Here is a 26,484-nt window from a genome sequence, read left to right as displayed (position 1 = left end):
CATACTGAAGTGGTTTTCCAAACCAAAGTGCTTAAACCTGGCCACTTTGAAAGGCCCTTTGGATTGAAAGATTTCAAAGGGTACAGCTGATGGATACTTCGAGCCTCTGTGATCCATTGTGCTGGGATGTTATTTGGTGTCAAACAGCACATTCCATTTGGAAGGGCTCATTGCTTTGACCTAATCCCTTCAAAACTGTCACTCTGGAGGGTAAACCCTTTGAAGGGATTATGATATAGGAATGAGCTCTTCTCAATGGAACTCACTGATACAGGGAACTTCCAGGCAGGTGTGTATAGGCAAGGAGCTAAACTCTGCAAGACAGCGGCCTTCCAGGACTAAGTTTGGTGTGCCAAGGATATTACTTCTTACCTAGGTGCAGAACACGCATGCTAGTCAGCCCCAATCCTTGTGCAGTGCTGTTCAGCTTTTGGCCTTAATTTATACAATGACCATGCACCAGATGCCTTCATAAAATCCTAAACCGTATTCCCATCCGGGTCACGGCACCACTTTAACTGGTTCCAAGTAGGACACTCTAGAAGAGGCATGAATTTGCTGGGTGTGTCGGCATGTTTACAATGATGTAAAAGCATCATTAGCATCAGTCACCTAATTTCTTGAGTCTAAGAATTGAGGTTTACCTGCATTGTTAGCTTGTACCTGCTAATCTTCATTTCACTAGTACCTTGTATTGAACCTACTTTAACTATCTAATTGTGTCTTTGCTTACCCAAAACTACATTTTAATGTAAACAATCCTCATACAATAAACGTAAGGTAGCGCTGACCTCGAAGACAATGATGAAGGCTAGTCTGGCAGCTAAAACATGCCAGAACTGCAGGGTGAACTCATAGGGTTCAGGACTCCACGGAGGCGCTCTGTAATCCCGATACCTGCACAAAAAAAGCACTTGAATCCAAAAAAATCTAGCAAAAAAACATATAACGACATAATATACTGTACTGTGTAGTACCTGCAGTATTGATTTTCATAACTCCCATTTCTCAGTTCACCCATATCAAACACAGACAGGCTGTTGTTCAGGTATCCTCTTAGACATCTGGGAAAAGCCATCCAAAACACAAAGATACAGTATTAGAATAGCAAAAAAGCAGCATACAGCTGGAGATCTAACTTGCCTAATTGACCTAATTAACTTGGTTACGTCTTTAAAAGTCACTTTAAGCTGTATACTAGTATCCTGCAAAATAACTAGTAACATATCAAGCAATGTCACTGTGGCAAAGATAAAAAGTTAGTTATTACAAATAAAACCTCTTTTATTGAAACTATTATGTTTAAAATGTGTTGGTAAATGGGACATATTTGGAACAAAACAAATTCACAGGAGGAATTAGCGAATTTCAGACTTTCCGAATAGTTGACCATGCCAACATGAAGCTGATTCCCGTAAATAACCCGTCACCAGAGGTGCTAACAAAAGAAATCAGCTTCACTTTACTATTGACATGTTTTGTTCTGTAACTGTTTTGTGCAGCCATCCTCTTACTTCTCGTGTCGGTAACCCTTGTCCACACAGGGCCCATATTTGATTGCGTAGACGAAGCGAGGGATGTAATCTGAAGTGATGGCGATGACGAAGGCATTTGTTATGACAGCCACAACTCCAATTCCCTCCAGAACACCATGCCAGATACCTAATAAAAAATAGCTGCATTACAGAATGATTGTGCCTTGAACAGAATGACTTGTTGAGTTTGGGTTGAAATGAACCAACATCAAGCTAATGGACCCTTTTCACATTTCTGGGTTTCTCCGCAACAGAAATTGTCATAGTGTGTAAACTCAGAGGATAGTGAATGGGAGAGGACGACAAATCGTTATTTTACAATCCTATTTGCTGAAATAATGACAGAAAAAGTCCAGGATGGTGTTATCAAGACTTTTAGAAAAAGGAAATAAATAGTGTAGCGGCTTTCCAATGCCGCTATTGTTGGTAGAGTGAGCAAGTTTTTTAACGCGTCAAAGTCAGAGTCTGTAGGCAAATAGATGCAAATAAAAACGTCTTTATTTTCCAATCAACAGAACTACTTAATCACTTCCTTAATCTATATGCACACTTGTCTGTTATGCTCAGTTATGAGACGAGACGTTCAGTTACGAGTCAAGACGGTACGCTTCCTACCAACACTGTCTTACTCCATGCAGTGAAGCCACAGTTATATAGTCTCCTACTGACACCTTGTGGCCAATAGCCAAAATACAATGTACGGCTTCTACAAATAGCGTGAGACTGATAACGGCAGCTAGAAGAGAGAATAACGTCAAATTTACTGTCCTGCTCCCATAGATGCTGCCTTACAAAAACCTCACATAAGCGGTAATTCGCTTTTTGTAATTTAATGCAAAGATTCTCTAAAACATACGTAAATACATATAAATGCACAGTAGTCCCTTGCTATGTAGCGATTCACCGTTCGTGGCCTCGTAGTTTGGTGGATTTTTTTCATGCAATTTAACGTGTTTTTATTTTACAGCCCGCTGTGTTCTGCGTCCTGATTGGCTGTAGACCATTGTCAATCAATCTCCTCCATGTCTCCTGTGCAGTAAAGAATGCATCCAGCTTGCCAAATTAACATAAATCTTCGATCGCTAAAAGTGTGAGTTCCAACAAGAAGGGCTGTAGTCCGCAGCAAGACCATCGCAAAGGGGGTCACACACTGGATGTGCTGTGCCACGCAGCGCCATGCATTTTAGAATTGCATAGGTTTATATCAGGGTACTCACACTGGCACCGCAAGTCGGCGGCTTTCTTTGGCATGCTGTCCCCGGGAGAGAGCCCTGAGCTCATAAGATCCTTGAGCACGGGGCTCCCTCCTGTTTGCAGGGCGAGAGGAGAGTTTGAGTTCAGGTAGATCTGGAGAACTCCCCTGCTGTAGTAGCTCATGAACAAACAGTGATCGCTCTAAAGAGATAACTGCTTACTAGGAGCATGTCTATGGTGCTGATTTGGATTAGTCAATTAACTTAAGTTTTGGACATGTCATGTTTTTGGACGGTGGGAGGAAACCGGGGAACCCGGGGGAAACCCACGTAAGCACAGGGAGAATGTGTAACTCCGCACAGAAACATCAGCTGGCTTGGTAAGGACTAAAATCAGTGACTTTCTTGCTGTAAGGCAACAGTGCTAACCCCTGGGCCACCGTGCCACCCATCTAGGAAAGGAGGAGGAGTAGAGGGTAGAAGGGGGGATTCTTCAAAACAAAGATGGCTGTTATATGGAACTGAGGGTATTTATAGTGGCCTAGGAATCATCTGATTGGTGAATCATAAATTGGATAATGCGGGACCAGCTGCAAGCAATCATAAGCAAGTGATCCTCTCGAAATTATTTTATAAATAAACTTCACTTAAATAGCATGTGAATGTGCACGTCCAGTGTGCGACCCTCTTAGGAATGGAGTCTACTTTAGCTTTGTGGATCAGTGACTGCAGGATAAAGAACATTACGCCGGATGCCAAAATTATCCGCACAAAAGCTTTATGAACCTTTTGCTGACAGCCTTAAAACATCTATGATCATTGTAAAAAAATGTTTTTTTAAAAAGCTGGCTACTTTGCAGTTTTGCCTATTGCAGGTTATTTTTTAACGTTACTCCCACAAATAACGAGGGACCACTGTACATCCGTTTTAAAAATAACTATCAAGGATTTAAGATTCGCACTCTATAACTTTAGAAAGCTCCGATCCTTCCTATCTGAACATGCAGCTCAACTCCTTGTTCAAGCTCTTGTTCTCTCCAGACTGGACTATTGCAACTCTCTACTAGCCGGGCTTTCAGCTAACTCTATCAAACCTCTTCAGCTGCTTCAGAACGCAGCAGCACGAGTGGTCTTTAATGAACGTAAAAGAGCACATGTCACTCCGCTGCTCATCCGTTTGCACTGGCTGCCAGTTGCTGCTCACATCAAACTCAAAGCTCTAATGTTTGCTTACAAAGCGACTTCTGGCTTTGCTCCTTCTTATCTGCTCTCACTTCTGCAGATGTATGTGCCCTCCAGAAACTTGCGTTCAGTGAATGAACGTCGCCTCGTGGTTCCATCCCAAAGAGGGAAGAAATCACTTTCCCGAACTCTCGCATTCAATCTGCCAAGATGGTGGAATGAACTCCCATACTGCATCAGAACGGCAGAGTCACTCGCTGTCTTCATGAAACCACTAAAAACTCAACTATTTAGTCTCCACTTTCTTTCCTAATCTGCAATTGCCTCTCTGGCTATACCACTAACTGCACTCAAAAAAAAAAAAAAATTAAATTACTAATGCTTTTCTTCTTAGACTTTACACACCTGAAACTTGCCTACAGCACTTATTCATTGTTGCTCTTATAGTTGTATAAGTTGCTTCCTTTTCCTCATTTTGCAAGTTGCTTTGGATAAAAGTGTCTGCTAAATGACTAAATGTAAATGTAAGATTCTGATGGGTGTTAAACACATGGTAACAGTCTTGTGAAAGGGTGCATTGGTGTGAAGGAACTAACCGATGTCGGTAGCTCGGGCGGGCATCGGTCTCCTCCACTGCGTAACGAACTTGTAGGCGTCCAATCGAATCTCGATGATGTTGTTGAGCAGAGCCAGCAGGGGAGCCAGAGGAAACGCCGCCACGAAGATCGTAGTGAAGCCAAACTGTAGAACTGAACACAAAACATACGCAAAATAATATGACAAACCAGTGCACTCATTACTGTCAAGATTATGCCGTCTAATGCCATTTCTAACACCCGAGTTTGCGTTAATCAAGTCAATTATTCTACACTCTCAGAAATAAAGGTACTAGCTGTCAATAGGGTGGGTCATTTTCAAAAGGTACACATTTGCACCTGAAGGGTCAATATTGGTCCCTCAAAAGTATATATTAGTACTTTAAAATTTTAAAACTTTTGTACTTTTTAAGTACTAATATTTACCCTCGAGGTATTAATATGGATCTTTTAGGTACAAAATTGTACCTTTCAAAACGGTAGCACCCCAGTGACAGCTCTTCTACCTTTATTTCTGAGTGTATGGACTTGACAAACCCCCAGTTGAAGTGATCCCTTAATACTCGTGTAAGTTGGTTTGGATAAAAGAGTCTGCTAAATGAATATAAGTAAGCAAAAATCCCTCAGTACATGAAAAGCGAACGCACCCATCTCCAGGTACTCGTCCACCAGGCCGTGTGCGTTCATGGGCTGCAGGTTCCAGTCTCTGTCCCATTGCGGGAGCTCTTCTTTACTGTTACTCTGCTCTCCGGCTCGCTTCATCTTACGCCGAGACCACCAGTTCTGCAGCAGCCTGGAGCACCAGCACAGAAACAACCTGCTATTAAACACTATGAGAGGACAACCGGGGATACACTTCTCCTGTGTTTCATGAAAAATATTAAAGAGCATCGCTGTACTATTGCACTCTAAATGCATGTTTTGACTGCTGGACAAAGCGCAGTGCTGTAAACCTGAACTAACGTCCCTCATTATCACGGTTGTCTTGATCATGTGTGGTGGTCTGTGTCTCTTTCTGATGAGCTGTACAGTTTTCTCTGCAGGGTTTGCAGAATCAGTGGCCTGTGAACTGGAACTGAGGACAATCTGACCGTTTCCCTGCAGAAAACACCTCCCTGTTTGAGCTAATAATTGAGTAGCACAGACCTCTGCACTCATACGCTCAATAACAACATCAGATGGTATCAAATAGAACACACTGCTTGGAATAATCAAGACACACACTACATTCCTGTGATGCAAAGCTGAATTTGTAATACGGTCATTTAGAAAGCGCACCTCAGAAAGCTCATCAGCCAATCTGGGATGCGTTTCCGAAAACCGTCGTAAGCTAACTAAGGTTGCAAGTTGTGTCGTTACAAACATAGTTTTTTTTTTATTTGGTCGTTCCAACGAACATTCGCAAGCTGTGTCACTATGCTTGCAACTACACTTCTGGAGCTGTAGTTAGAAACAGTTCCTGGCTGTGTTCTATTCCCAGTTATCCCCCTATGCCCTGTTCGTTTAGAACATTCTAACATTTAAACTTGGAATGATTAAAAAAAAGCATTAAAGTCATCCCTCTTCAAAGTATTTTTACAGTTCAGTTTTAGCGATCTTCGTGTTTACAATTGCGCTCCCTTCGCAGTGCTCTTTGAATACATTGATGTCATTTTGAACACAGCCATGGCTTATGGTGAAAGCTATCCGCTTGTTAAGTGTGACGTCACTCGAAGCGGCTTCCGGGTCCAAGCGCTCTATTTAACTGTGTGTGGAGACTCATGAAATGGTAATTATAAACGTTTACAAAGCGCTTTAATACTTTCGAAAATCCTGATCGCAGTATATATATCCATGCGTAATATCCGATGGCCAGAAAGTGATTCATTTTTTTTTTAAATTGTTAAAATTTTGGTATTTGTGATGCAGCAAGCCCAGAGATTGTTGTGCACAGTATGACTTAATATAAAATTAACTTTATTGTGTGATATGAATTAAAAGTGATCATGAATAAATAGTTTCTCAATTCAAATGAGTGGCGGCTTGCACCTGGAAACAGTATTACATACGTCACCAACACGTCATCACTTTAAAAAGTTAAATTTGATCAAAAGTTACTTTTCAAATAAACATTTTTCTTTACAAATCTTTATTATTCTGATAAAAGGTATCATGACTTTAACAGGCACATTAGAATAACTTACAAACGATTATCCTCATTTTTTTGTATTGCTTTAAATAAATTAAATGTTAAAATAACTAAATGTTTGGTCAAATATGGACGAAACCAACTGGTGGGTTAACAGTGTAATTTAAAAAAACTAACAGTGTTGGGTTCGTCCACATGACAATCCAGCATTTTAAATAGATTGTAAATGTAATATGTAAAGGTATTATGCAAAAATAACTTTTATAAGGGGGTTAAACAAAGTTGTGTGTCTGCAGTGTGTGAATATAAGCAGCTTCTAATGGTTAAATTAATTATTTGTATTGTTTAATAATCAGACTTGATATAAACAGTCTGCAGAAACACTTTGATTGACATTCTTTCTATGATGTCATCAGAGGGGGAAAGCCCCGCCCACTAGTGACCATCTCTCCCTCATTAGCATATGACGTTAGTCTCATTTTTGAATCTGCCACTATGCTGACACACAGGCATCTGTAGCTCCGCCCTCTTTTGAAGAGAGCACAATCTCATTTGCATTTAAAGCGACAGTCACTAAAATGCACTATAATCTTAGAAAACATTATCAGTGTGGTATTTTGAGCTGAAACTTTACACACACATTGTAGAGACAGAGACTTATTTTGCATAATGTGAAAGGGAGCATAATAGGTCTGCTTTAAAACAAATAATAAATCTGCTGATTTGTATTTTAATCAAATGAATGCAGACACGTTTCATGAGCATTTTCTAACATCTGAAAAACGAAGCAGAAGAGTGAAACACAGGTTTTCTCGGTTTCAGCAGTCCTTCGCAGCTCTGTGTGTGTTTTGGGATGTTTTGTTTTTGTCCTGCTTTGTTTTACTCACGGGTAGCCCAGCTCCATGAAGTTGTTCCAGATCTGTTTCAGCACCATGATCACTCCCATTTGCAGACACAGGTCGATCAGACACCCACTGGGATGACACTACAGAAGAATAACAAAGCATTATTAGCTCCTGTTACTTATACATTATTATCCTTCTTCAGTTTTGTGTCCACATTTCATAGACGTGGTTTTCTTGATAGCAAGCTCATGCTTGTGGTGAAAAAAAGTGTAGTGAAAAATGGACAGTCCAGTAATTTGTAGATAATTTAAGGCTATGTTACAATATTTTAAGACTAATAACTATAAAATATGATGACATATTTAGCTTAATTCTAAAATCTCAGCAGAAACTTTGAATGTTTATAAAATGTGACGCATTCAGTGCAGTAATGAACGGTCAGAATAACTAATGCAGTAAATGTAGAATCATGCTCGTTTCAGGGTTTCATAATTGACAACATATCAAAATAAGTGTACAAGTATTGATGGCGCTTCACTTTTTCCACATGTTTATATGTTCCATCCTTATTCCAAAATGGATTAAATTCATTGATTTCCTCAACATTCTACACACAATCCCCCATCATGACAATGTGAAGAAAGAGTTTTTGAAATTGTTGCAAATTAATTACAAATTAATAAGCTGTAAAATCAGATGTACATCAGTATTCACAGCCTTTGCTCAATGCTTTGTTGATGCACCTTTGACAGCGATTACAGCCTCAGGTCTTTCTGAATATGATGCCACAAGCTTGACCTGTCTTTGGGAATTTTCCATTCCTCTTTGCTGAACCTCTCAAGCTCTATCAGGTTGGATGGGAAGCGACTGTGTCCAGCCTTTTTCAGATCTCTCCATAGATGTTCAATAGGATTTAGGTCTGGGCTCTGGCTGGGCCACTCGATAACATTCACTGAGTTGTTGTGAAGCCACTCCATTGATATTTTGGCGGTGTGCTTTGGGTCATTGTCCTGCTCCAAGATAAACTGTCACCCCAGTCTGAAGTCAAGAGCACTCTGAAGCAGGTCTTCATCAGGATGTCTCTGTACATTGCTGCATTCATCTTTCCCTCTATCCTGACTAGTCTTCCAGTTCCTGCTGCTGAAACACATCCCCACAGCATGACGCTGCCCCCACCGTGCTTCACTGTAGGGATGCTGTTAGCCTGGTGATGAGCGCTGCCTGCTTTCCTCCAAACGTAACGCCTGGCGTTCACTCCAAACAGTTCAGTTTGAGTCTCATCAGAGCAGAGAGTTTAGTTTCTGATGGTCTGAGAGTCCTTCAGATGCCTTCTGGCAAACTCCAGGCGGGGAGTGTCCTCCGTCTGGCCACTCTACCATACAGATGCCTGATTGGTGGATTGCTGCACAGATGGTTGTCCTTCTGTAAGGTTCTCCTCTCTCCACAGAAGAACGCTGGAGCTCAGACAGAGTGACCATCGGGTTATTGATCACCTCCCTGACTAAGGCCCTTCTCCCCCGATCACTCAGGTTAGATGGCCGGCCAACTCTAGGAAGAGTCCTGGTGGTTAAACATCTTCCACTAACAGATGATGGAGGCTGATGTGCTCATTGGAACTTTCAGAGCAGCAGAAATGTTTCTGTAAGCTTCCCCAGCCTTGTGCCTCCAGACAATCCTGTCTCTGAGGTCAACAAACAATTCCTTTGTCTTCATGCTTGGTTTGTGCTTTTGACATGCACTGTCAACCCTGGGCCCTTATATAGACAGGTGTACGCCTTTTCAGATCATGTCAAATAAGCTGAACTGACCACAGATAAACTCCAATGAAGCTGCTGAAACATCTCAAGATGAAAAACTCTTTATTCACATAGTCATTATAGGGGATTGTGTGTAGAATGTTGAGGAAATCAATCAATTTAATCCATTTTGCAATAAGGCTGGAACGTAAACAAATGTGAAAAAAAGTGAAGCGCCATCAATACTCTTCGGATGCACTGTTGTTTTTAACTACATATGAATAAAACAAACATATAAAAAGCGCTATTCAAAACACGTTAATAAATGCAGAGACTCTCTTTAAGTACATTTAGGCTGCATCTTCACTAATACACACATTAACCCCAAACCCATAACTTATTCATAACTTCTTTGTGTTTGTGATAATCAACACATCAAGCTCAATTAAGCGCATTTCTTTTCCCCCCAAGTGGTGTTTTGATTACATCCAAATATTTGACAGTCTAGAGATGTTAAACAGTGCTCTGGTGTTGTGACGGAGCACAGTTGTCAAGCTGAGGTGATTATACAGTAACATCACAGAGATCTCATAACCGGCGCTCATATTAGATACGGGAGATGTTGATCACGAAGAGCAATAATGAGCAAACCTCCTCCATCCTCCAGCGGTTAAACAGCTTATTATAGTCACCCGGCCTGCCAGCAAACCTGAGGAAACACACACACACACACACACACACACACACACACACACACACACACACACACATTAGTATAACACTCATGAAATTCAGAGGTGTTTGTGTAACTCTAGATGCGAGGGATGGCAAGCCGTTTTAACTTTTATTCCTTCTCAGGATATGTATTCTTCATATCAACAATTCAATTTTTGATATCAGAAATTCAATTTTCACTAGTAATAATTGTTATTTCAGATCTCACAAATTGCTTTTTGGATATGTGCATATATAAATTCATCAATATGCATGGTAATGACAAAATTTACATTTTTGATATCAACAATTGCATTTCCACTAGTAAAAACTATAATTATTGATATCAAGAATTAAATTTCCACTAGTAAAACTATAATTTTTGATATCAACAATTGCATTTCCACTAATAAAAAGTCACCACAGGCTTTCATTCAAATTGAATTGTTGATATCAAGAATGTAATTGTTGATATCAAGAACTAAATTGTTGATATCAAAAATTGAATTGTTGATATGAAGAATACATATCCTGAGAAGGAATAAAAGTTAAAACAGCTTGCCATAGCGAGGGTACATTATGTGCATGTACATCACGGAGAGAATGTCAATCAAAGTGTTTCTGCAGACGGTTTTTATCAAGTCTGATTATAAACAATACAATTAATACACGTTTACCATTAGAAGCTGCTTATTCACACACTGCTGCCACACAACTGAGTTTAAACCCCTTATAGAAGTGATGTTTGTATAACAGGTCTCCTTTAATATCAAGTTTTACCCATAGACTGTAAAATATATGGACGTAGTGTCCGTGACGTCACCCATAGGTTTCTAAAGAGCGCAAAAGAAGCCACAAGTAGGCGTGGCCAACCATCGCCATTTTGTTCGCGCTTCTTCACATCCACGGCGGGATACCAAACAAGAACAAAGAGGCGGAGAGTGGGCGGAGCTACAGACACCAGCTGGCATTTAGCTTGGACCTGGTTCAGACACCTGGTTTACTTTGGTAGAAATGCTTAATACTTCATCACCTGCGACTCGTTTGTGTTCTGACCACTTGTGCTTGGTTGTGCACTATATCAATAAAGTGTTTAGACTTTTAAAAACACAGCTGTAACACACTGAGCCACTAAACATTGTTCTTATGACGTTTCTCAACAGGAGGAAAACGCAAATCACTTCCAAACACTTCAGATATAGTCTGTGTTAGTTAATGTAAGACTATTGATGAACTCCAGCATAACACTGTATGACAACACTTCAGATGACTGATCTAGAGCCTACAGCTAATCAATCTGACAGATTCTGGAGTGCATTACAGCTCTAAATATAAATATGAACAATAAATGATCTTAAATAAAACAAATACATGTATAGAGATGGTATATAAGTATATAACTTTACTCACATGGGAAACGGAGGCCACGTGAATGGTTTGTGAGCACAATTAAGTGCACTCAGCATGCCATGCCATCTAATAATTGTAGGAAACAAGTCCAAAAGGCAGCTGACTGTGTAAAGCCACATAAAACAACACAGAAATACGATAAATATGCCGAGTTCAGAGGCTAATCTGCAGGATTCAGCTGAGGTGACGGCGAACAGCGAGACCAAGCTGTCACTCAAGTGGCCACGCCCTTAATTATGCAAACTCAATATAACGTAATATAAAGGAAACGGATGAGTTAAAGAAATTCACCCCCTCACAGTTGTCATAAGGGTAATATTAGCTGTATTAACCAAAATCTTTTTTTGTATCAGGCTGTAAACACCTTTTTTTCTGCTGTAAAGTTGGCCATTCTAACAGTGGGCTCAATTGAAATTTGCTCTGTTTTGGAGCCAGGAGCGGCCAGGACTAGCGGAATTTCGGATGCACTGCAGTTTTAGATACTTCTGTATTGGCTTCCTGAGGGAGAGCGGGAGGCTGCCGCTTGGTTTTACCGGATATATCAGAGCTCAAGTCGTATATTGTGTGTGAATGAAAGCAGCGAGGAAACACTGAATCATGAAGAGCTGCTGACCTGCCTAAGAAGAAGGCGATGTAGAAAGTGGAGCTGTTGAGATTGACGAACTGGAAGAGGAACATCTTGAGGGCGAAGCTGTTTTCCCACTCCGACTCGGTGCGCGGATGCTCTGCGTCACAAGAGAAAAACACTGTCACAGTCACGATAAAACACTGCCAACAATGCTTTGAAAATCAAGACCCTTTAAGACCTCTATTAAGACCCTTCCCACTCATTTTAAGACCTCATCACCACTTTAGGTTTCAACCGGAAACATATGGCGACATGTTAACTTGCATTTATTCATCTTATTTATCAGGGGTCACCACGGTGGAATGAACCGCCAACTATTCCGGCATATGTTTGAAACAGTGGATGCCCTTCCAGGGCGAGGCAGTGGCGCAGTAGGTAGTGCTGTCACCTCACAGCAAGAAGGTCGCTGGTTCCAGCCTCGGCTCAGTTGGCGTTTCTGTGTGGAGTTTGCATGTTCTCCCTGTGTTCGCGTGGGTTTCCTCCGGGTGCTCCGGGTTTCCCCCACAGTCCAAAGACATGCGGTACAGGTGAATTGGGTAGGCTAAATTGTCAGTAGTGTATGAGTGTGTGTGTGTGGATGTTTTCTAGAGGTCATTCGCTGCGTAAAAACTTGCTGGATAAGTTGGCGGTTCATTCCGCTGTGGCGACCCCAGATTAATAAAGGGACTAGGCCGACAAGAAAATGAATGGATGACCTTCCAGCCACAACCCAGTACTGGAAAACACCCATACACTCTAATATTCACACACCAATTTAGTTTATTCAAGTCACGTACAGCGCATGTGTTTGGACTGTGGGGAAAACCGGAGGAAACTCCGTCTTGGCTGGGTCAGTTGGCATTTCTGTGTGGAGTTTGCATGCTCTCCCAGTTTCCTCCAGGTGCTCTGGTTTCCACCATAGGCTTTAGGGGAACTGATGAACTATATTGGTCGTAGTATGAGTGTTTGAATGCAAGAGTGTATGGGTGTTTTCCAGTGTTGGGTTGCAGCTTGAAAGGCGTCCGCTGCATAAAACATATGCTGGAATAGTTGGTGGTTCATTCCGCTATGGTGACCACTGATAAATAAGGGACTAAGCCAAAGGAAAATGACTGAATGAATTTTATTTATCTGTGAAGCATTGAAGAGCACACTGAATCAACACTCACCCAGATTAGTCAGAAGATACGCCACTTTCTCATAGACCTGACGTGATGGAAAATACAGACAACACTCAATCAGAAGAGACGTCTGTAATGCCATCAAACATTTACATTTCTATTTGAAACCTGTTTATTAAAATCCGTCCCCAAAGCGTGAGCTGCATCCCTCACATGATAAATATATAAATCTCAGACTGAGGAAACTGACCACATTGAGGGACATGATGATCATGAAGTTGATGCAGACTCCGGTGCCTGAAGTTGCGAACTGCCAGTTTTTCTTCACAAACTCCCACTGGAAGGAGACAAACTTCTCCATAGCAATGAGCCGGAAAACCACCACAGCAAACACAGCCGTCAGAACCAGAGAGATCTGCAGGAGAGCAGCAGATTATACACAACAACACAGTCATTACTAATATGAATATTCGCATCCATGTGACTTTTCAATTCATGTATACAAAATATATTCCCAGGTGCTGTGCCATCTTTTGATTCACAGCCACAAGAGGGAGACAGGATATTATTATTGTAACACACTAATAAAAATATCTGTTAAATTTATTGTTCATTTCAGACTGCATTTTGGGACTTCTGATGTTAAAGATGCAATATTACTGTTTTAGTGAAAATAAAAGGCTTTTTTCTCTATAATATGGCAGTTTTTACCTGGAATGCACTTTTTAAAAACAGAATATTACTGTTTAGTAAACAAAACAAAAAAAACAGCAGCATTTGTTTTTCATCCGGACGTAATATTTACACAATATTTCCTTTTTAGTTAATAAAAACTGTGATTTTCTCTGTAATATAGGCATTTTTGCTGCAATTTTTACATGTTTATAAAACCCCAATATTCAGATCTGGCTTATGGATAAATAAATATGTGTTCTGTAAATAAAAACACATTCTTAATTACCCAGAATGCACTTTTTTTCAGAATATTACTGTTTTAGTAAAAAAAAAAAATCTCTATAATATGGCTGTTTTTACCTAGAAAGCACTTTTTAACAGAATATTACCATTCTAGTGAAGAAAAAAAAAATGTTTCCTCTAAAATATGGCCATTTGGCAGCAGCTTTTAGTTTTTTGCACTGAATTAGCCAGAACGCACTTTAACAGAATATTGTGTGAAATATTGTGTTTTTAGTGAAAAAACAAGCCTTTTCTCTATAATAAGGCCATTTTTTGCAGCAGTTTTTAGTTTTTTGCACTGTTTTAGTTAACAAAAACAACAACAGCAGCATTTTAATACTAATAATAAAAAAAAAAATAAATATATATATATATATATATTCTTTTTTTTTTTAAAGCAGAATATCGCTGTTATCACAGTGTTGATAAAACTAGAATATTCAGATCTGACTTATTAACAAATAAATATGTAAAAAATAAGCTTTTTCTCTTTAATATGGCTGTTTTTTTTTGGCAGCAGTTTTTTTTAACAGTGATAAAACCTCAACATTGAGATCCGGCTTACAGACAAATAAATACGTGTAGAAAAGAAAAAACAGACCCATTCTGAACTGCCTAAAATGCACTTTTTTAACAGAATATCACTCTTTTAGAGAAATAAAATGATTTTCTTCAATAATCTGCCTGTTTTTGCAGCAGTTTTTTGCACCGTTTAGTGAAAAACCAACAACCGCGTTTATTTTTCAACCTAGCATTACATATTTACACAATATTACCTTTTTAGTTAAAAATAAATGTAGTTTTAGTAGAATATCGCTGTTATTACTGTTATAGCTGTTGCTCTCATTACTATTGACAAATAAATATTTGTTAAAAAAACTGCTTTCTGAATTACCCAGAATGCACCTTTTAAAACAGAATATTACCATTTGTTGAAAGAAAAAAGCCATTTCTCTATAATGTTGCAGTTTTTTGCTGCTGTTTTTTCACCATTTTAGTAAAAAAAATTATAAATAAATAAAACAGCAACAGCAGCATTTGGTTTTTCAACCTAGCATTAAATACTTACACAATATTACCTTTCTAATGAAAAATAATACTGTATTTTTCAGCAGAATATCGCTGTTATTACAGTGTTGATAAAACTACAATATTCAGATCTGGCTTATTGACAAATAAATGTGTTCTGTCAAAAAAACTGCATTCTGAATTACCCAGAATGCACTTTTATACAGAATATTACCATTTTAGTGAAAAAACAAGCTTTTTCTCTATAATATGGCCCTTTTTTGTAGCCGTTTTCAGTTTTTTGCACTGTTTTAGTAAAAAAACAGCAATGATAGCATTTCTTTTTCAACCAAACGTTACATCTTCACACAGTATTACCTTTTTAGGTAATAATATAGTATTTTTTTCTGTAGAATAGGGACATTTTGTGCAAACCTTTTTTTTTTTTTTACAGTGTTTATAAAACCACAATATTCAGATCTGGGACATTCTGACTCTTCTCACCATGAAGAAGATGCCGGAGACAGACACCATGAGTCGGCTGAGCTTGTCTGTGAGGGGCTGGAAAGGCTCTGGTTTCCCTGAGATGGGGTTTACCCTCTCCTTCCGCGAGTATTTGGCTTCAAACTGGGGCCGCAGCTCCTCCTTATAACCAAACACACATGATATTATATAAACCAGCAGCCGAGGATCTCACAACAGTGTCGAGTGACGAACGAGTCTCATCACACCGGATGTTCAGCATCATCCCGGCGATGATGTCAATCCGAAGTCTGATCACATGATCTGAATGTGTTAATAACATGGAGCACTTCAGCACCTCAACGTGAGACGCGCTTATTAGTACACATTCGCAAAATGAGAGTTAAATATAGAAAAGCTGTGCTGTACTGTATATGGCAGCAGTTCTCAAACATACAGGCTAACTATTATCACGCCGGATCAGATCAATGAGCAGATTATATACAGCTGAAGTCAGAATTATGAGCCCCCCTGAATATTTTCCTCCACTAAACAGAAAAGAAGATGCTTTAAAGAATGTTCACGCTGCTCTGTTTTTCATACGATTGGCTATCTGAGACCATCAAGCTCTAAAACAGCTATAAAGCATTTTAAAAGCAGTCTGTGTAGCCAGTGTGCTGTAACTACAAGACATCTAGAGTTATTACTGTCACATGATAGTCTGAAATAATGTTCAAGTGTTTTCCAAAGCCATGTGGCCTTTCTTTTCTCCATTAAATAAAAGAAGATGTTTTAAAGAATGTTCATGCTGCTCTGTTTTTCATATGATTGGCTATCTGAGACCATCAAGCCTTAAAACAGCCATAAAGTAGTCCATGTAGCCACTGTGCTGTAACTACAAGACATCTAGAGCTATTATTGTCACATGATAGTCTGAAATAATGTTTGTGTATGTTCCAGAGCCATGTGGCCTTTCTTTCCTCCACTAAACAGAAAAGAAGATGTTTTAAAGAATGTTCATGCTGCACTTTTAAAAAGTACGATTAAAGCATTTGGCTACCTGAATTCGTCAAGCTCTGCGACAGCTATAAAGCATTATAAAAGCAGTCCGTATAGCCAATGTGCTATAACTAAAATACATCTAGAGCTATTACTGTCACATGAAAGTCAGAAATAATGTTTGTGTGTGTTCCAGAGAAATGTGACCTTTCTTTTCTCCATTTAATAAAAAGAAGATGTTTTAAAGAATGTTCATGCTGCTCTGTTTTTTATACGATTGGCTATCTGAGACCATCAAGCCTTAAAACAGCTATAAAGCATTTTAAAAGCAGTCTGTGTAGCCAATGTGCTATAACTAAAATACATCTAGAGCTATTACTGTCACATGATAGTCAGAAATAATGTTTGCGTATGTTCCAAAGCCAAGTGGCCTTTCTTTTCTCCATTAAATAAAAAGATGTTTTTAAGAATGTTCATGCTGCTCTTTTAATTAAAGCACGTGGCTATCTGAAACCGTCAAGCTCTAAAACAGACCAAAAGCGTTTTAAAAGCAGTCCATGTAGCCACTGTGCTGTAACTACAAGACATCTAGAGCTATTATTGTCACATAAGAGACTTAAAAAATGTTCATGTTTGTTTCAGAGCAGAAAAGAAGATGTTTTAAAGAATGTTCATGCTGCGCTATTTTTGTATGATTAAAGCATTTGGCTATCTGAGACTGTCAAGCTCTAAAACAGGAAAAGAGCTTCATAAGTTTAACAAATTAACCTAGTTAAACCTTTAAATGTCACTATAAGCTGAATACAAGTATCTTGACGAATAACTGATCCGATGTTATGTGCTGTCATCATGACAAAGATAAAAGAAATCAGTTATTAAAACTATCATATTAAAAAGTTACTGGAAAAAATATATAAAAATAAGTATTGAAGATAATTATATATATCACTGGAGATATACAGTATATCCCAGGAGGGCTAATTATTTTGACTCTGATACATATATATACTGATACTCTATATAGAAAGAAGAAAAAGTCACATGGTTTAAAATGATGCCGAAAAATGGCAGAAACTTTCAAAAAGTTCTTTGAAAACTGTTGACTTGCATATACATTTAATAAATCAATTATTATTATTATTATTATTAATTAAATGCACACCTTCTAGCCCTTTTCCACCATTAGCAGATCTTAGTGGACTACAGTAGCTCCTTCATTTCTAGCATAGAAAAGTAAGAGCAGATACTATGAGAGAATTTCTCTTTCTGAAGCAGTTTGTGTGTGTGTGTGTGTGTGTGTGTGTGTGTGTGTGTGTGTAACTTGAGTCACTTACCTGATACTAGGGACCAAGTGTCCCCACAAGTATAGCCAAACCAGTAATGTCAGGACATTGATTTTTGGAAAATCCCTCATAAATCACAAAGAATTGAGTATTTTGCAAATGTAAAAATGCTGATTGTTTTCTTTGAGGGTTGTGTTTAGGGGTAGAGGACAGATTACAGTTGAAGGCAGAATTATTCGCCCCCTTTGATTTTCTTTTTTTAATATTTCCCAAATGATGTTGAACAGATTCAGGAAATTTTCACAGTATGTCTGATAATATTTTTTCTTCTGGAGAAAGTCTTATTTGTTTTATTTCGGCTACAATAAAAGCAGTTTTAAGTTTTTAAAAAAACATTTTTGGGACAAAATTATTAGCCCCTTTAAGCTAATTTTTGTTTCGATAGTCTCCAGAACAAACCATCATTATACAATAACTTGCCTAATTACCCTAACCTGCCTAATTAACCTAATTAACTTAGTTTAGCCTTTAAATGTCACTTTAAGCTGTATAGAAGTGTCCAGTAAATATTATTAACTGTCATCATGGCAAAGATAAAATAAATCAGTTATTAGAGATGAGTTATTAAAACTATTATGTTTAGAAATGTTAAAACAATCTTCCCTGGGTTAAACAGAAATTGGGGAAAAAAAATAAACAGTGGCACTAATAAATCAGGGGGGCTAATAATTCTGACTTCAACTGTATACCATCTGTACAGAAAGCAGTCTGTTGGAAGTCCCCATAAAGATCCAAAAGTGTGTGCGTGAATGTTGTTGTTTTGCTGTTACGTGAAGCACAGTTTGAGAACCGCTGTTATACAGAAACTAGCAGCAGCAGAGTCCTTCAGAGCGACAAATGCAGACACCAGACGCACTCAGCCACTGATCACACTGTTACTGAGAGCAGTTTCGTCCTCACATTACACCTATACAGACATCACACACACACACACAATGCTCAACACATCAACTCACGGTCACTCTGCACATGCGGATGGTATGTGATTGATGAAGGGCTGTTCACACTGAGATTTAATAATGAAAAAAGGGTGGAACATTGAATCTATCTGTGTGTGTGTACTGCACCAGTAGTTTACAAACAGCATGTTTACTAATCAATATATTTAATAAATAAAAGAACAGTTACTATTATGAATTATTTATTTATTTATGTTGCCATAACAGCAGCATATTATGGGCAACAGTCACACTAAGGGATCTATCATACACCCGGCGCAAGACGTGTTTGCCACGATGTGCTGCTATACTCAGACCAGCGCAACCCTAAATTTCCCATTTTGCGCCACGTTGTTAATTAACCTCTTAAGGCCCAAGGTGTTTTTTTACATGCATTTTTTTGTTTCTCTTTGATATTTGAGCTTATTGGAACCTAATAAGAATAAAACCTAAGTGTCATCTTTTGATATGTTGTACACTTAGAGAAAAATGATGTTATTGTTGTATAGATGTTATGATATTTACACTTTTTCACACTTTTCCGGACTGTTTTTAATGCATTGTTTTGACTATCAGAAAGTAAAATCAACATTTTTTCACATTTTGGACAGTTCAAAATAGTGTTTGAGACATCTCACATGCTGCAAAACAATTGCAGGAAGACACTGTATGTCTGAAACAAAATATAAAACATTCAAAGTATTTTAAATAGCCACTTAAGAGCTCAAATGTTCTGTCCACGTATGTGGCCACGCAAGCCCTAGGAGGTTAAATATCAAATTTATTTGGTTCACTTTGAGGACTCAGGAGTGTGCTGGTTCAGAAAAGAGGTGTGCTAAGGCGCATTGTTGGCGCTGCTGTTATGAGGAACTAAAATAAACTGCAAAGTCCAGTTAGGTGTGCGCCTTAAATGCGTACACATTGCTTACTACACACAGGATGTACAGCAATCCACAAATATCTTCACAAATAAAAAAGAAATAAAAGCATTAAAATATTACAAAAATGATTATTTTTTATAAATAATAGCTGCGTCCCAAATGTCACACTATACACTTTGCACTCATGCATTATGTACTTATGCACTTACACACTCAACAGGATAGTATATGTATGTAGTGTCGTCCTAAATGGCACACTAATGCTTTTTTACTAAGCGGAAATTCAAACCGTTTCCCTGATGACGTTTGACGGTTGCCAAATCAGTGAAATAAACGACCGAATTATCAAATAATACCTGCAGTGAGTATAACCGCATTCACCATCGGGAGGCGCTATAATCACTGTCGTAGGAGAATTTTGCTTTCACCATCCAAATAAATAGTTATCCAACATGTGCGCCCGATAGCTCCGCCCCTTCCGCTACGTAAGCAAACCTGTGGTCGTTGAGTGCGTGAACTGTCCATCATTCCACACTTCACTTTAGCGGCTGAATGAGTGCATCATCCGGGTAATTAAAGTGTACTTATTATTTTGAGAGTTTTCAGTGTGAACGCACTACTTACACTATTTATACTACAAAATGGCATAGAACAGTGCATAAGTATGCGATTTGGGACGCAGCTATAGACACCACTGCCTCCATGCTTCATCTCAGGGGGCTTCATTCATTTTATTCACAACATTCTGCTTTTGTATGATGTTATTATTATTAGCAGTATTACACATTAAATGAATATTTATATTTGTTTTATGAAAAACAAGCTTAGATTTGTTCACCTGTCAGATTGTGGACCATATGGGGCATAAGAACAGGACGTGTGTTTGGATATTACTCAGTTTTTTGACCAAACTTGGTTATTATTGTTTATTTACTCCTTTGCTGGAGATTAGAACTGAATTTAGAAATAGTTGACACGAATCTTTGTGCTTAACAAACAAAATTAATTATCTAGACTAATGGATATCTGTGCGTACAACACCGTTTCCTTAGAGAAAGAGAGTGAAAGTAAAGAGGCTGAATGGAGGAGGCTCGTTCTTTATCCTCGCGCTGCAGATGCTCTGTTTGACCGTTTTCTCGCTAGTGAAGCGTTCAGTTTTTACACACAAGTCGCCATGTAAGGGTGTACTCACACTATGTACAGTTGCCTTGAACCGGACCAAAGCACGCTTGTCCCCACTCCCGTCTACCACGACGGCCCCCCCTCACATTACCTTCGGGCCTGGGCACGCTTACGTCATCGATGCTGCGCTGTTCAGTAAGTGCTCTCTTCCTTAGCACAGTGGAGATTTCTTTAGTTATATTGCTTTAGTCGTTTGATATGCAGTGACACGTAGTCAAATATTTCGCCGAACAGATCAGCTGCTTTTGACGCTCATAAATAGTCCTCGTGCTGCAGGAAGTAGGAGGTTTGCTGAAGGTGCAGCTGTGGTGCAGTAAGGGGGCTGCGTCTTTAATAATCTACTACAGTTTGCATTCATTGAACATTAAGAATGATTAATAAATCCATATTAAACAGTGCCTTAAAAGTCACATCTCGTCTTCAGTTTCAGGCTCGCTTTGCACTCACACTACAAGTGTACCGCACCAAAGCCCAAGTGAACCGCGCTCTTTCACACCTCTTCCAACTGAGCCAGGGCCAGCCAACGATTCAGAGCACTCACACTTCTCAAACGATCCGGGAAACGGATTGGGCACAGTTCGAATAGCATATTGTAAGTACACCCTTAACAGCAAATGCACCATGGAGCGACGCAACTGACTCCTAAAGGGAATCTAAGATGAGACTCTGATTGGTTTAATGCATGTTATGCTCAAAACAAACCCAGAACTTATTAAGAGAATAAGCACAACCCTGTTAGACCATGCGCCGTGGCGCAGAGCATATTTTTCCGTCCTTAAAATTGCAAAAGTTGATTCTTAATGCTTTTGTGCCATGAGCTTTAGACTTTGCGCCTAGATCGTTAAAAATAGAGCCTTCCATGTTTCTCGAGAAACATCTTACAATTCTGAGTGTGCTAAACAAAGGTGAGTGGAATTAATAAAATATGAAAATAAAAATAATAATAATTCACACTTGTTATAGCATTTATATACTGCCCTCCCTGATATTTTAAAGTGCTTCTTTATCCTGACTTGTTTGGGTAAAAGTGTCTGCTAAACGTGTTCATGTATAGCTGGCACAGTCATGTTTTACCAGTTTTGGATGAACTACTTTTTCATCTCGCAGACAGCATCTCTCAAGAGACGGATATTCAGGTTGCTCATTTGCATGCGGCTAAACTTTTCTCAGCCGAACAATGACTTTCGGGCACTTCGAGTCTAAGCGCTGTCAGTGTGAACACCCTCGAGCGGTTTTCCCCATCGGGAGCAAAGGCATGCACAGCACAACATGATACGATAGGAGGCACACTCACAGAGCACACCATGACACAGGGTTTACACTATAGGAGATACAACAAACAGCACATAGATTGGCCACACACCAGTTACAGTCGGACATTTTAACAGGTCTCAAACGAGTAAGGTATTTATAAGGCATTATACTCACCTCTTCCTCCTCCCAGTCGATCAAATCCCAGTCGTAGGTCAGTTCAGCTCTCCTCCTCTTCCAGAACTCAAGGAAAACCGTGGCTGAGATTTGAACATAAAGAGTTTTGAGATACAGGACACTTCTATTCAAATTAGTAAAAGGAATTTAATGATGAATGTTCAGTCAACTTTTGTTTTAGAGTGGAATTGTAGTTATCGACAAAGTTCAGCCAAAAATGTGAAACTTTAAGCATTTTGCCTGTTTGTTTATACAGACAACAGTGTTTTGGAACATATAATCAAGCGGCAACCTCCCGCTCTCCCTCATGATGCTAAGTATCTCAAACTGCAATTCATCGACTGGCCACTGGGGGCTGGCTACAAAACAAAGCAAATTTCTATTGACTTCAATGTTAAAATGTTGAACTTTACAGCAAAAAAAAGGTGTTTACAGCCTGGAACAAAATTAATTTTAATGATATAGCTAATATTACCCTTCATGACAACTGTGAGGGGGTGTTTTTTTTTTATAACTCATCCGTTTCATTTATACTAGGCCTAAAAATTCTGCATAATTAACGAGGTTGGCCACTTGAATAACAGCTAGGTCTCTGCTACTTGCTGATTCTGCCTGATTAGCTGCTGAACTCGGCATATATATCGTATTTTTGCTTTTGTTTTATGTGGCTTTACACAGCCAATTGCCTTTTGGGATTATTACTCACAATTATCAGATAATATGACATGCTGTGCACTTAATTGTGCTCACAAACTTTTGGCCTCCATTTCTCCGGTGCATGAAATTATTATTTACTTTTATCCATAAATGTACATATTTAAGATTAAGAAAATTAAGTTTGACGCGACGACACGTGGGCAGGATGGTAAAGGTAGGCCCCGACCACTTCATTTGCACTCTTCAGAAGCACACCATATTTACGACCATATTTATTTACAGTCTATACAGAAAATTAATTCATTTGAAAACGGGTTACAAAGCGGCAATTTTAGAAAATGCCACCATTGTCGTGTCCGCGTAAACACCTGAAAACTAGTGCCTATGGATACGACGTAATGTGCAAACAAATATACAACAATGCAGGAGTACATGGATATTATTGTTGTTGCGTGTTTGTAAATGATCCATCAGCAGAGTGTGTATTTATTTCAAGCCAATTATTTCAATTTTAAAATTAAACAGTCACGAGCACAAAAAATTTGAAACTTTAAGCATTTTGCCTGTTTGTTTACACAGACAAGTGTTTTGGGACAGAAAATCAAGCAGCAACCTCCCCCTCTCCCTAGAGAAGCTAATATGAAAGCAACTGAACCTGCAATTCATCGACTGGCCACTGGGGGATGGCTACAAAACTGAGCAAATTTCAATTGGCTCCAATGTTAAAATGGCCAACTTTACAGCAGAAAAATGGTGTTTACAGCATGTTTCAAAAATATTTTGGTGTATATTGCTAATATTACCCTTCATGACAACTGTGAAGAGGTAAATTATTTTTATAACTCATCTGTTTCCTTTATATTAAGCCTTAAAAATATGCATAATTAAAGGCATGGCTCCTTGAGTGACAGCTATTTGCGGCTTACTGTCACAACACCTCAGTGGTTTTGGGCTGATTACTCACTGAACTCGGCATATATATATATATAGTTGCAACCCCGCTTTACCTTGTGAAGCTAATATAAAAGTAACTGAAACTGCAATTCATCGACTCGCCACTGGGGGCTGGCTGCAAAACAGAGCAATTTTCTATTGACTCCAATGTTAAAATGTTTACAGATTATATATCATTTTATAGATCATATATAATATGATATATAATATATTTTTTGATGCATATTGTTGGTTTTAGGAAGTTTGCATCTTCATCAGCATTTTACACCAGCCTTGAATGTTCATCCAATTAGAAAACTGGGTTAAACCTCTCAGTTTTATATGAATATTTTATCTCGCCGGATGCAATCAAACAGATTATTCAGAAACATTTTTTTTCGCACCATCATAGAAACCCGCTGATGTAGGCATTAAATAAATCCCTTTTAGAAAAGTAAAAATAAAACAAGTTCTTTGAGGTTTCGCTGCTAAATTTAACTGTTCAAAAAGGAACAAAAACATCTGGGTTCACAAGTTGCCCGTTTCTACCGAAGGACTGCATGACCCACTTTAGTTTAAAGCAGAAGAGCTGGATGAGAAGAGACAGAGATGAGAAACCACGCTGAATTTTTAAAGCAGTCTCCAGTTTTCAGTTTCCTGAAAGCAGCTCTCAGGGTTTAGACTTGCAGATCTAATAATAATAATAATAATAATAATAATAAAAATACACCAAATATTATTAAATATTGTTAAATTTAAGTATTTGCAGTGAGAAAAAACTAAATCTAATCCAATAAGAAGTCTCATAAAGCAACTTGGCTAGCTTTACTGATTGAACATGTGGGTTTTTATTAATATTATTATTATTTTCTGCAGAACAAAAAATGTGATATTGTACAGTAGGTGATTTAGCTTTTTAAACGTATTACTGTTGTTTAAATAGTTTAAATTGTGAAAAACTACATATAAGCTCTGTTAAGCGACTAAAAGATTTAATCTAAACTATTACATGACAATGTGATTCATTAATTTAATTGATCTTGTTTATCTAATTGATTTAATCAGGCATTATTTCTAGCTAATATAATTTTTGGTATGAAATAATACTTTAAGAAACTAAAATACCAAGTAGGTGGTCGAGCATTTGATTCATTCAAGAATGAAGTACATAGCCTAATTGAATTAATTATTCACTACAATTATTCAACAAAAACGACCAGTAGGTGGCAGTAAATCTCCAAAGAGTCATTTGTAGAGAGATTGATTCATTTGAGTCATTTAAGAATGATGTAAATGGCTCAATGGACCACTGAATCAAGTAATCACCAAGATTCTTTAAAACAAAAACAACCAGTAGGTGGCGGTAAATGGTTAAAGAGTTATATGTTGAGCCATTTATTCGGTCAAGAATGATATAAATGGCTCATTGGATTTCTGAATAAATTATTCACAAAGATTTCTTTAACAAAAACTACCAGTAGGTGACAGTAAATGTCTAAAGAGTCATTTGTTGAGTCGCTGATTCGTTTGATTCATTCAAGAATGAAGTACATGGCCTAACTGAATCATTTATTTAATACAATTGTTAACAAAAACTACCATTTGGTGGCAGTAAATGTCTAAAGAGTCATTCTTTAAGTCATTGAGTCATTTGATTCATTCAAGAATGATGTAAATGGCTGATTGGACCACTGAATCAAGGATTTACATTTTTTTTTACCAGTAGGTGGCAGTAAATTTCTAAAGAATTATTTGTTGAATTATCGATTCATTTGATTCATTAAAGAATAAAGTACATGGTCCAACTGAATCAATTAATCACTACAATGTTTTACAAAAACAACCAGTAGGTGGCAGTAAATGTCTAAAGAGTCATTTGTTAAATTATTGATTCATTTGATTAGTTCAAGAATGAAGTACGTGGCCTAACTGAATCAATTGTTCACTGTTTTTTTTTTAACAAAAACAACCAGTAGGTGGCAGTAAATGTCTGAAGAGTTGTTCATTGAGTCACTAATTCATTTGATTCATTCAAAAATGATGAAAATGGCTCATTGGACCACTGAGTCAAGTATTCACTACGATTTTGTAAAAAAACAACCAGTAGGTGGCAGTGATCATCTAAAAAAGTCATTTGCTGAGTCACTGATTCAATTCATTCAAGACTATTGAATCACTGATTCATTCCATCCAATCTCGCATGATGTAAACGGTTTGTTTTTCACATTTACATTTATAAATTATATTAATTTCAAGTTTTGGGCACTCACAAGCTTCATGGCGTCTATAAAAAACTACATGCTTGCCATTAAATGCATATACCAGTCATCTATGGTCATTTTTCATATTTATTCCGCATCCTGTTCTCTTCTAAGCTCCCAGAACTTTGCTGGAGGATATCCAGAAGTGCTAATGAATGGTTGTCCTCATCCAGCTTCAGCTATAATTAATGTAAAAGAGACGATCCTGCTTTCTCCTGACCACAGAGCTTTGCTTTTATTATTCTAGCATTCTTCTGTATTCAAACTAAAGCCGGTCGTTTTGAGAAATCGAACTCCATTAATCACTTCAGGAGAGGATGTAGATGTATTAAGCTGTAACTAAAACTATAATTATAAAACTATATGAA

General features: G+C 38.2%; 1 protein-coding gene across 17 annotated transcripts in view; it reads right to left on the bottom strand.

The window, feature by feature from the left end:
* ano3 (anoctamin 3) overlaps window positions 1-26,484 on the bottom strand; it is a 123,315-nt gene that overhangs the window by 4,030 nt on the left and 92,801 nt on the right. For 11 of the 17 annotated variants that reach the window (XR_012400526.1, XR_012400525.1, XR_012400524.1 and 8 more), the window contains 12 exons: window positions 22,266-22,348; window positions 15,537-15,677; window positions 13,318-13,482; window positions 13,116-13,152; window positions 11,953-12,064; window positions 9,867-9,924; window positions 7,522-7,619; window positions 5,154-5,299; window positions 4,507-4,659; window positions 1,515-1,662; window positions 978-1,064; window positions 792-897 (listed from right to left, as the gene is read on the bottom strand). Coding sequence is in view for 12 of the 17 variants with exons in the window: in XM_073943389.1 (XP_073799490.1) it covers window positions 792-897; window positions 978-1,064; window positions 1,515-1,662; window positions 4,507-4,659; window positions 5,154-5,299; window positions 7,522-7,619; window positions 9,867-9,924; window positions 11,953-12,064; window positions 13,116-13,152; window positions 13,318-13,482; window positions 15,537-15,677; window positions 22,266-22,348 (1,334 nt within the window). In the remaining 5 variants the exon portion in view is untranslated. Of the gene's footprint in view, window positions 1-791; window positions 898-977; window positions 1,065-1,514; window positions 1,663-4,506; window positions 4,660-5,153; window positions 5,300-7,521; window positions 8,012-9,474; window positions 9,925-11,952; window positions 12,065-13,115; window positions 13,153-13,317; window positions 13,483-15,536; window positions 15,678-22,131; window positions 22,159-22,265; window positions 22,349-26,484 lie in introns of all 17 variants that reach the window. The other 6 variants (XR_012400523.1, XM_073943390.1, XM_068217575.2 and 3 more) reach the window with 2 other exon arrangements.

The sequence above is a fragment of the Danio rerio genome, chromosome 25, assembly GCF_049306965.1.
Source record: "Danio rerio strain Tuebingen ecotype United States chromosome 25, GRCz12tu, whole genome shotgun sequence".
NCBI classification, from domain to species: domain Eukaryota; kingdom Metazoa; phylum Chordata; class Actinopteri; order Cypriniformes; family Danionidae; genus Danio; species Danio rerio.
Note: the sequence above shows the minus strand (reverse complement) of the source record. Positions and strands in the feature narration are given on the sequence as shown.